Source organism: Opisthocomus hoazin, chromosome 2 (assembly GCF_030867145.1).
Source record: "Opisthocomus hoazin isolate bOpiHoa1 chromosome 2, bOpiHoa1.hap1, whole genome shotgun sequence".
Lineage (NCBI taxonomy): Eukaryota > Metazoa > Chordata > Aves > Opisthocomiformes > Opisthocomidae > Opisthocomus > Opisthocomus hoazin.
Window position 1 is genome coordinate 74,218,751 of NC_134415.1, and position 12,062 is coordinate 74,230,812.

Consider the following 12,062-nt stretch of genomic DNA (forward strand, 5'->3'; position numbering starts at 1 on the left):
ATTAGAACCACTGGAAAAAGGTGCACCACTTTTTTCCAGATTAGAGAGCCAGTAAAAAGAAGAATATTTCCAACAGGAAAGATTAAAAAAGAAAATAACTAAATACATAACCTCTGTTGCTTATAATCACAAAGCCATGTAAGACCTACAGAAAGAGAAAGCAGCTTTAAAATAGACTCAAAAATAAAGTTGGAGTAATGCCTCTGTCTTTCAGGGTACAGTCAGTAAGCCACGTCTGTACTTGTTCTAAAAACTGTGCTGCTGAGCAGAATTAACTCACCTAGTTAGGGAAATAACCACTGGGAAGAGAGGCACAAGAACATCACTTCAACTATTACACAAGAGCAATTTACATAATCCACGTGGCATCACATGTGGCTGGGGTGATAAAAGCTCGGGAACATTTTCAGCTTTGTTTTTTATGAAATAGCCAAGGAGTCATTAAATATGGAATTAAAATCTTGTACAAATCAAGCACTCCTAATGTAAAGAGACAGATGAATAGCTCACTCTGCCCTTTGGTTTTAAGATCTTCTGTTTATACTTTCAGTCATCTATTATTAGTATACTTCTACTCCTTAGCACGATTATCAGGTTAGTAATCTCCGCTCTAACCACTTTTCTTTGGGAGCTTTGGTTGGCAACCAAGATGTCCCATTATTCCCATCATCTGACTGCTAAACACAGCTGTTGAATGGCTGTGAAACCCAGCTCCAATGGCCATGTCTTGCTTTCTGCCAACACTTCCCCCTTCTGGTTCAGGAAAATGATGCCACCTTGGAAAGGAAAGTAAGTCTGTTTTCCAAGGGTCCTCTTACAAATTTTCTGCCACCTCATCTTGATCTAATTATACCAGAATAAACTCTAAGTTCATACCTGTAAATGGGGGACAGCAGTGAATGTTGTCTACCTCGACTTCAGCAAGGCTTTCGACACAGTCTCCCATAACATCCTCCTTAGGAAAGCTCAGGAAGTGTGGGCTGGATGAGTGGTCAGTGAAGTGAATTGAGAACTGGCTGAATGGCAGAACTCAGAGGGTTGTCATCAGTGGCACTGAGTCTAGTTGGAAGCCTGTAACTAGTGGTGTCCCCCAGGGGTCAGTACTGGGCCCAGTCTTGTTCATCTTCTTCATCAATGACCTGGAAGAAGAGTTAGAGTGTACCCTCAGCAGGTTTGCTGATGACACCAAACCGGGAGGAGTGGTGGATACACCAGAAGGCTGTGCTGCCATTCAGCTTGACCTGGAGAGGCTGGAGAGTTGGGCACAGAGGAACGTGAAGAAGTTCAACAAGGGCAAGTACAGGGTCCTGCACCTCGGGAGGAACAACCCCATGCATCAGTACAGGCTCGGCGCGGACCTGCTGGGGAGCAGCTCTGCGGAGAGGCACCTGGGTGTGCTGCTGGATGACAAGATGACCATGAGCCAGCAGTGTGCCCTGCCTGCCAAGAAGGCAAATGGGATCCCGGGGTGCATCAAGAAGAGTGTGGCCAGTAGGTCAAGGGAGGTTCTCCCCCTCTACACTGCCCTAGTGAGGCCCCATCTGGAGTACTCTGTCCAGTTCTGGGCTCCCCAGTTCAAGAAAGATGAGGAGCTACTGGAGAGAGTTCAGCGGAGGGCTATGAGGATGGTGAGGGGACTGGAGCATCTCTCCTATGAGGAAAGGCTGAGGGAGCTGGGCTTGTTTAGCCTGAAGAAGAGAAGGCTGAGAGGGAACTTTATAAACGCTTCTAAATATCTTAAGGGTGGGTGTCAGGAGGATGGGGTCAGACTCTTTTCAGTGGTGCCCAGTGACAGGACAAGGGGCAATGGGCACAAACAGAAGCACAGGAAGTTCCGTCTGAACATGAGGAAGAACTTCTTCCCTCTGAGGGTGATGGAGCATTGGAACAGGTTGCCCAGGGAGGTTGTGGAGTCTCCCTCTCTGGAGATACTCAAGACCCGCCTAGACGTGGTCCTGTGCAGCCTGCTGTAGGTGACCCCGCTTCAGCAGGGGGGTTGGACTAGATGACCCAAGGAGGTCCCTTCCAAATCCTAACATTCTGTGATTCTGTGAATCTGTGAAAGGCTGAGGCAGCTGGGCTTGTTTAGCCTGAAGAAGAGAAGGCTGAGAGGGGACCTTACAAATATCTTAAGGGTGCGTGTCAAGAGGAGGGGATCAGACTCATTTCAGTGGTGCCCAGCGACAGGACAAGGGGCAATGGGCACAAACTGAAGCACAGGAAGTTCCGTCTGAACATCAGGAAGAACTTCTTCACTCTCAGGGTGATGGAGCACTTGAACAGGTTGCCCAGGGAGGTTGTGGATTCTCCTTCTCTGGATATATTCAAGACCTGCCTGGAAGATATGCTGTGCAGCCTGCTGTAGGTGACCCTGCTTTGGCAGGGGGGTTGGACTAGGTGATCCACAGAGTTCCCTTCCAACCCCTAACATTCTGTGATTCTGTGACTCTGTGAAATGCAATATAGAAACTTAATGACAATGAAGAAAGTGCTGCTGGGAGAAAACAGTTGCTGCAGTCATAGTGCTGGCATAGGGTATCTTAGTGTTATTGGACATAATTATGACTAAAAGAAAGCACAGTAGTAAATGGTTTTCAGTCACTCACAATCCACTGAGGTTTGTCTCTTAAACATATGCCGTATCTGGTGGTTTTCGACCTTTGCTGAGGATTCTGGGTACAGAATGGGAGACTGGAAGTGAAAGAACATATCAACATCTACGTAACAGCAATCTCTTCAACATTGACGGACAAGGGAAGAGAACAGAGGGTCCTGTCATGACTTTTAATAATCTCTTAAAGATCTAAGGTCCAGATGGAATTTCCTGGGATCTCTCAAAGCAGCTTCATCCTTAATTGCTATGAGAATAATTATATGAGATGCCTACCTGAATCTTAAATGGTGAAATAACATAAATGCTAACTTCCAGTTCTTAGCTCTGTAGCTAAAATTCTCTTCAAGGATGTGAGCATTGATAAACTGTCCTGGAAAGAGGGACAGCAGTTTGTAGTTCTTTTTCTTTCCTTTTTTTTCCCTCCTCTGCCTTGCACACATAACACCATGGCCTTGTTTGCTTGCTCTGAGGGACTGCAAAGACTCTATAACAGAAGCAACAAAATAAAGATGAAAAGCAAGGAGTAACTTCAGTGAGATGTTCTCAAAGATGCTGTCTGGGGTTGAGTATGACAGCTTTATGCTAGTACTAAACACGATCCTGGAAGTGGTCAGAGTTCAAATTCTAGACTCAGGTTTCTTGCGACATTGAAGAAAATGCTTTTAATCTTTCATATTTTTACAGAACAAGAGTCAAATATTTTCTTCAGGCAGCATTTCCTGCAGTTCGTCTTCTGTGCCTTCTGAAATCTTGGGGAAGAGAGAAAGGGCAGAGCTTTTCTGCCCTGAGCTGGATGCTTAGCTGGACACTTTCAGTGAACCCTCACAATAAGCACTGAAAGCCGCATGCATTACAGAGCCCACATTTTTAGAAATGAACGATCCCCTCCCTCAGGTGGGGATGGAAGGAGCTATGAAGCATAATTCCAAAGATATAGGTAGGAAAGAGACCTTTCATAGCATTGATAGGCCATGCCAGAAGAGGGTTGATGGAGTGGAGTGTGAAGTTCTGCAAGCTTACATCTTCATACTCCTGGTACATTTCTACGGTATTTATAAAGTTTGGATATTAGCCACATTCATCTCTTGTTTAATTAGAGGAAATGTCTGAGAAAGGCTATCATAGAATTCCATTTTCTTTCTTCTGTTTTTCATACCCAAATAGGAGACCAGTCTTCAACACCCATTTCATTGGGACAGGAATAAACTGCTGCCTCCCACCTCCCAGATTAGTGCCCTATCTCTTAGGCTGTGGGCTTCTCTGGGAGTGGAGTGTTCTCACTTCAGGGCTGTCGAGCAACACTCCTTACAGAAAGCTTTTCTCCTCTTTGCCCTCAGAGTCCTGCACTCCTCTCTGAGTCGTAGCATTGCTTCAAAAGGAAAAGTGGGGAATGTACACATTCTCCAGGATATTACTGCAAGGCAAAAGAGGATAACTGTTATTCCCTGAGGCTACGAAGCGTGTTGAACTCAGATCTCCAACTTCCTGAGCAAGTGCTCTAATCACAGGATTCCTAAACAAGTGATCAACACTTCTGACCTCTCAAAGAAAAGCGTGAGGCAGTTCCTTATTCTCAAAGCACTGAAGATCAGGCAAAGTTTTTGCGGCTGTGAATCACACTTTCCTCACATACTGAACTCAGAACTGCAGCCAAGCACCAAACCTGGAGAGACAGAGAACATTTCATACACATCTGGTCGTCAAATGGCTGAAGCCTCCTCCCAAACAGCACGCCGGGTGTCACAAAACCAGCTTGTAAGCCCTGGGAACCCTAAGTCTATGTCACACTGCTTACTTACTCTATGAAGAGCTGAATGTCTAACTTGGGTTTGTTAATCACATTCCCAAAGGCAAGCCTGTTAAAAGTATCTCTGAAGAGCGGGGCAAAAGTATTGTATTTTGAAAGGAACTTGTCGCGTCATTTTTTACAGTAGTCTTAACCAGAACGTAACACTGGGAACCCCTTGTAAGGGAGTGGTACCGTTACAAACACCCTATCCAAACAGAGGTATCAGCCAGTATCTCTGCTTCAGCTGAACGCGTCTAAAAACGGGCCAACTGTTAATACCCTGCTTATCTGTCACGTGTATCTTTTACACCGTACAGGCTAATTGCCTATCACTAGGCAAAATCTAAAGGTAGAGCCATGACAAATTAGGTGTAGCTGATTAAAAAAAAAAATAAAAATAGGAAAAGAAGCAGTAGAGTTATTTTTTCCCAGGCCTTTCAGTCAATATGCAGCAAATTTGCCCATTAAGAACATTTATTATAGAAAAGTGTCTTGCCCCTTGATTATGCAAATCTCCCTCTCACCACCTCTCATGAATCAGTTCTACCTTTCTATAAATGCCTGACCTGTGCATGATTGCTGGAAAATGATTCCTGATCCAGCAGCTGAACCTGCAGTAGAGGCATTCCCTCTGCAGGAGAGATGCAGTTTCAGTGTTTTGTTGGCACAACCAAACTGGATCAGACCCAGCCTTATCCAGCATATGAAAACAACAACAACCTAAAGACTTGGGGTTTTTTCCCATTTAGTTTACGTCATCCAGGAAGTAATGCAGCTCAATTAGTTTAAAAAAAAAAAAAAAAGAGAAAAAAAAAAAAGCCCCAAACAGAGTGTCAGCCAGCTCGATGTTTGCACTCGGTGGATATGCTGACAAAGCTGTGTCGAAAGAGGGTCTTCCAGCGCAAGCCCTGGTGCAGGTGGGTGGGCTTTCCACTACTGTCACTAGATTACTGCAAACACCAGGCTCCATTTGTTCATGCTTTATTTGGATTTTTTGACACTGTTTGAGCCCCTGTCAACGTGGTTTAACTTTACAGCTGCAGTGCAGGCTGGACACGGCCAGTCGAAACTGAGCATGTACAACCCTTGGTTCTACTACTTGCATTTGAGGTCTTTTTTTCCAAGATAATCACTGTATTTTCATGTACTTCGGAATATCCTGTACAGTTCTGTATTGTGCCTAAAGTAAACTATTGATGAAAAAACAAGGGACTTGTATAGCAACGTTGGGTTGAGGCAGGTTTGTTTTTTTTTCTCGGTCTCTATTGCCCTCACCTTGTGACCAGCTCTGAGCGCCCGTAACTTTACATGCATCAATAGTCCCGCTGAATAGCTCCCACATGACTTTGCTCATAATGTTAGGTGTTAACAGCAGGGAAGTTCTGCGTACAAAATTTAGGGTCCTGTTCAGAGAAGAAGTCCTGTGTTAGGGCCTAGATGACTGTTGTCCTTGGAATTATCATCTCGTCACACAGGCTAGAGAATTTAACAACTTCTGTCTTCGCACAGAAAACACTGGTTGTTGCTTCCCACTCACTCAGGAAACGAGCGGGATGATCCAAAGACAGTGATGAGGGTGGCAGCGAAACCCCTGGCCTGGATTCACATTCGACCCCTAGCACTTAAGAAGGACACCAAAGGAAGGCAAGAGGCTGGTGAGTTCAGAGGGCCTCAGCTTAGGAAGGCGAGACACAGGAGCAGAACCCCGCATGACGGTGTTTCCAACTCTTGCGTCCGTTCACGAAGTGCTACAGAAATACAGCAACCTCAGGAATGACTTCAGAATACTGAGGAAAGGCACTTCTTCCAGCAATAAATCCTGCCCCCAAATATTATCACATAAGTAGTCATGAGTTTTGAGGGCAATCTGTGAAAAAAATCCTATGCCCACATACACAGCCATTGAAACAGGATATGCTCGCTGAAGCTGGGAGTGGTATTTCACCACTTAGGAACCTTTTCGTTAGTCAACTGTCTTTCAACAGCTAAACTCCACATTTGCTACTTTCAATGATGCACTAAAAAAAAAAGGCAAAAAAAAAAGAGCAGCATAGATTCTTATCTCCTTTGCCAAGCAGGCTGAATTCTTCAGTCGTAAAGTTTTGTCTTGGCACAGCTGTCAGTTACATGTTTCTGGGAAATGTATGTCAAAATCAGAGCACTTATTGTTTAGTTTAAGGAACAGTTTCACTTCTAAATGTGGGGAAATGCAACTCAGGAAAAAATAGGATTTAAAACAAAACCAGAGTAAAAACTGAAGGAAATTACTGATTTTGCCGGGTGCAAAACTGGGCCCCTGATCTTTCAGTTTCACATATAATCCTGAAATTCTACAGAAGCATTTGCTTGTGTGCTTCTGGGAGTTTTGCAGGACTCAGTCCAGCGTTTCTATGTAACTGTCTTCTCTAAACCTGTTTCTAATTAATCTGTTACATATCCTAACTTCTAAAGAATGGGATTTAGAAAAGCGCTGGGCAGCAGCCTCACTTTATTCCTATTAAGTCAATGGTAAAACTCCCCTTAATGCCACTGGGAGCAGAGTAAGGCCCACGCCGAGCCCGTTTCCAAAATCCCGCCCGTCCTTGCGGCTTATGCAATGCTCTCTCCCTGCCCTCGTTCAAAGCACGGACTTCCCTCTAGTCTTTACTTCCCCCCCCGCCCTGCAAAATAAAGTCACGCAAACGCGCCCTCGGCATCGCAGCTCCCGCGAACAACGTCCCGCGCTGTTCTCCTTGAGGAAGCCTTGACGTTCACGGTGCTGAGCCCGCCGCAAGAGCCTCGGTGGGCTTCACGTGCCTTCCAAAGGAGCTGAAGCCAAACCTCTGGGTGTTGGCCGGATTCCCTTTCCCACTCAAAGCGACCCAGCGTTTCGTTGTGTGTTTGCTTCTCACACCCTCGCTGTTTATCGCATTGCTCTGGAACAGGAGCAAAATCACAAATAAATTTGTGTTGTTTTTTGTGAAACTTTTCCTCTCACGGAGAGCTCGGGGCGCTCGGTCTGCTCGCCCGCCGAACACAGCGCTTCCTTGCGCCAGCGCACGCCGGTTGTTCCACTCGCCCCGACGAAAACAAATTTTCCTTCGCACCCCGCGCTCGGCCCAGCTCCCGGCGGCAGAGGTACCCCCGCCCGCGGCACAGGCAGTCGAGCCCAGCGCCCCACTGCTCCGACCGGGAGCGGGGCTCCGCAGGGGACCGCGCCGGGGATGCTGCGCCGCCTGCCCCGCTCCGCTCGCCGGGAGGGCCCCGCCGCCTCCCCCCACGTGCGACCGTGTGCACACGCGTGGGCTTGCAAGCACCTGTGCCGCCGTGCGTGCATGTGTGCCTGCGTGTGCGCGCACGCCCGGGGGGGGGGGGGGGGGGAAGGGGGGTGGCTTGCGCGTGTGCGCGCCCGGGGAAGCCCTTCCCCGCGGCCGACTCACGGGACCCCGCGCGGTCGGGGTGGAGCGGCACCGCCCGCGCCCCGCCCAGCCCCGCCCCGCCCCCCTCGCCATTGGGCCCTCGGGGGCCCCGCCCCGCCCCGCCGCGCCCCGCCCCCGGCCGCCCGGCAGTTCCGCGCGGGCGGAGCGGGGAGCGGCACCCGCGGCAGCGGCCCGGCAGCATGGGCTGGAGCTGACGGCGCCCGCCCCGCAGACGCCGAGCGCCGCCGGCGGGGAAGGGAAAAGTTGCCGCGTCCGCCCGGGGAAACTTTCCGCCGCCGAGGCGCGGAGGGGGCGGCGGCGCCCAGCCCGGCCGTCTGGAGCGGTGCGGTCGCTGCGCGGCGGCGGGGCGCGGTGAGACGGCGCGGGGGCCATGCCCGCCGCCAGCCTGCTACCGCTCTTCGGTAGCGCGGCGGGGCCGGGGGCGCTGGGCGGCCCCGCGGGCGGCGGCGCGGGCGGCGGGGGCAGGAAGGCGGCGGGGCCCGGCGCGTTCCGGCTGACGGAGAAGTTCGTGCTGCTGCTGGTGTTCAGCGCCTTCATCACCCTCTGCTTCGGGGCCATCTTCTTCCTGCCCGACTCCTCCAAGCTCCTCAGCGGCGTCTTCTTCCACTCGGCCGCCCTGCAGCCGCCGCCGCCGCCGCCGGGCGGGCAGCCCCGCGCCCCGCCGCAGCCCGGGGCCGGCCCGGCGGGGGGGGGAGCGGCGGGGGCGGCGGCGGCGGGCGGGGCGGGCAGCCTGGAGCGGATCCGCGCGGACCACGAGCGGGCTCTGCGGGAGGCGAAGGAGACGCTGCAGAAGCTGCCCGAGGAGATCCGCAGGGACATCCGCCAGGACAAGGAGAAACTTCTGCAGGACGCCCGCGGCAGGAAGGAGGCGGCCTCCGCCGGGCTGCCCCGGCGCCCCTTCCGCCAGCCCGCCGGCGCCGTGGGGCAGGAGCCCGCCGACCCCGCCGTCCGGCAGAGGAGGGACAAGATCAAGGAGGTGGGTGGCGGCGGCGGCCGGTCCCGGGGACGCGCCTCGGCACACCCGCGCGGGGCAACAGGTCGCTGCCGGGGCCGGCGGTGGGGGGGGCGCTGCCCTGCACCCTCCTGCCGCCGCCTCCTCCTCCTCCTCCTCCTCCCTGCGGGAGGGGTCCCTCGGCCCAGCCGGCTTCGTCTTCCGCGGTTCCGCGGCCGCGGAGCCAGCGCTGCCCGGGGACCGGGGGGGAGGAGAAGCCACGCCGCGCCCGGGGAGCCCCATCGCGAGGGGCGGCCTGGCCGTGCGGCGGGGCCGGACTTACCGCAGCGCCCGGGAGATGTGGCGACCTGGCTCGGGGTCGGCGCGGCTCGCTGCCCCCGCCATACCGGCGGGCTGAAGGGCTGGGGGGCGTTCGGCGGAACGCGGGCGGTGCGGGCTGTGGCGGCGCGGCGTCCGGGCTGCGGTGGGTCCCGACAGATTCCCGCCACTGCCGTCTCCCTTCGTGCCGCTCGGGCGGTCCGGGTCCCGTTCCGAACCACCCCCCCACCTCCCCCGCAGAAGTTCCCCAAAGTGCGCTTGTCAGGGTGCTCTAATCTCCTTGATAACGCAGTTCAGCTTCCCGCCGTTACCGGGCGGTTTGCGGATTGAACTGGCCGATCCGGCTGCCCGCGGGGCTGAGGGTTTACCGATTAGTTAGTCGCGTACGTGTCCCGCTCTGCGGCGATGGAGGTGAGAACGGAGAGAGACTGGAGCCGCTGCTGAGCGTTTCTGTGTCCGTGAAACGCCGTTATCCCGGTCCGGGCTGGTTCGGTTTTACTGCGTGCCTGTGCGGGGCGGTCGGAACAGCGAGCCCGGACAGCAACGCGGAGCGCCGGGTAATGAGCTCCCGCAAGTCTCAAGTTGTGGTCTGTGCTCTGGAGCCCTTGCGTCGGTTTTAACCATGTTTGCAAATCGTGCAGCAGTCATAAGCAGCAAATACCAACGCAAAGGATTTTTGGGGGGGGAAACTCTCTGGTGCGGACAGTACAGACCGCATCTCGGCGTGCAGAGGCGATGTTCCCTGCTGGGTTAGTCACACAGCCTCCCTGAGCCGCACAGAACCACTGGAGATACCAGGAAACTCTCTTCCCAGTTATCCTGAACTGCCGTCTGGATGTATTTAGAAGTAATCGGGCTCCACACCTGATGTACGCGGTTTTGTGGTAGAGAAGACCGCAACAAGTAAATAAACAGGAGGAGGAAGAAGATAAAACTCGAGTATCCTGCTTTTAGGGGTCCTGCTCTGTGCCGGCTGGTCCAAGTTATCTTATATTATGTATGGATACACGTGTGTATGTGTGCATATATTTGTATGGTTGTGTATATATGTACGTGTACACACATGCGTACCCCAGTATCCCTTAGATTTTTCTTCCTCCCGTTCCTTTCCATCATTCTTCTTTCTCCTCCACTCCTACGCAGGAGCCACCGACAACACAGTAACTCCCCAACCCAGGTTTTTGTCTGTGTAGGCACAAGAGATGGCAGAGAGACTGCACTTAGTTTCCAGATCTTTATTTTTCCTTCACATGTCAGTTTAATTTCTCAGTTCTGTGTGTGGTTTCTGGGCATTTCTTTTCCTCCTGATTCAGTGTGTGATGGTAACATGTTGTTTACTTAAATGCTCTTGCAGTTTTACAGTGCTTTGATGTGGTGGTTCGATTTTCCTTTTTTAAAGAATGAGTGTTGTTTTTTTTTTTTCCCTTCCCTGACTGTAAAACATTGTTTCCTATTCTGTTTTAACTTGCTTCACATTGTTTCTTGTGTTGGCCTTTATGTTGCTTTTCTCTCTCTCTTTGCAAGCTGTTACCTACTTCTTTTATGTTGATGCTTTACTGTCAAGCTGGAGTTCTAATCTGCAGTCTTTTTAGAAATAGTTTTAAACTGTAACATTTTGAAGTGTGAACTTTTGTACTACACTGTAAATGCACAGAAACTGGAATTATCCCCTACAGCTCCTTTCCCTGTGCATGGTGGCTGCATGCTGGAGCTGCAAAGGTAAAGCAGCTTTCTGCTTTTGTACCCTTTTGAGCCTGCAATTTCAGTGTGCATTATGTGATGTATGTTGTATACCTAGAACTCAAAATTTAAAGCTATTCCCGTGGGTACTTCTCGCTGAAGGAAGCGAGCTACTTTAAAGGAAAAGAATGCCAAGAAATTAGGTTGTTCTTCCCTGCATTTCTATCCTGGAAGAGCTCTGTATCACCAACATGCTGATAAAAAGCTGAGGGGAGAGAGAGATTAGAGATGCCGCCGCCTTTTACTGTTTTAAATTTCAAGTTAAAATAAGTGTTTAGAAGTCTAGCCAGTACTAATATGGTTTATGATTACAAAGCAGTAAAATGCCTTGACTGTATAACATTTCTTAACAAGGTTTTGTTATAGAAATTTTAACTACTTTTTTCTATGGCATACTTTTTTGTATGTAAAAAAAAAAGTGAAACTTGAAAAAGGTGGGAATATAAAAGTTCTTGAACTTCATTTAGTATCAAAACCAGCATCATATGACAAATAACTAGAAATATAAGTTGCTAGAAGCTTATCAATCAAGTAAAAGACTTGAGGAGACACGGAGAAGTGGGGTCTGTGTTGCCATCCCTGCCTTCCACCCCACCAGAAAAGCAAGATGGTCTGGCAGTACTGCCGGCAGTGGGGTTTGCCCAGTACTTCCTGCTGTAGAACAGCCGTCGGTTGCTTGTGGCTGCTGAATTTTTTACTGGCTGACCTGATGTTGCCCACTGTCTTCCTCATGCTGGCTGCTTCAGGAAGCCTTGAGCAAAGAGACAAACCTTCTTTTGAGCCTACAAGCATATTCATATTTTGTCAGAACCTGAGTTCTTCGGACAGTTCCAGTGATGCTCTGGTGTCTCCAGGACTCGGGGCAGGGTCTGGGTACCTAGTCCAGCTCACACTGGTCTCTGTTTCGGTGTCCTGATAGGAAGTTGTGGTTTGTATTCCTGCTCTTCCACTCACTGATGTGAGAGGTGGCCCCTCTTCTGAGCAAGGACCTCCTGTGATGTCTGTTCCCCATCTGTAAAATATGGGGAGTGGAAGGCAACAACGACTCTGTTCCACTTAAACTGAACATCTTTCAATCTCTGCTCTTGTCACAGGGGGTTGTGGCTGGACATCATTATTTCTGATCTCCAGGGAAGACTTGCTGGTGCATAGGCAGTGTGGAACAGGTGGCAGCTTGATGTGAACAAAAGAAGTGATTAGAAGAGGACAGTAATAGTAGGGACAGGCTGT

General features: G+C 50.8%; 1 protein-coding gene across 1 annotated transcript in view; it reads left to right on the forward strand.

Annotated features, from left to right (window-relative positions):
- Positions 1–7,970: 7,970 nt before the first annotated feature.
- The window catches only part of MAN1A1 (mannosidase alpha class 1A member 1), a 156,034-nt gene continuing 151,942 nt past the window's right edge, over positions 7,971–12,062 (forward strand). The window contains exon 1 of the mRNA XM_075414151.1: positions 7,971–8,798. Coding sequence (XP_075270266.1) covers positions 8,193–8,798 — 606 coding nt within the window. The 5' untranslated portion in view covers positions 7,971–8,192. The remainder of the gene's footprint in view (positions 8,799–12,062) is intronic.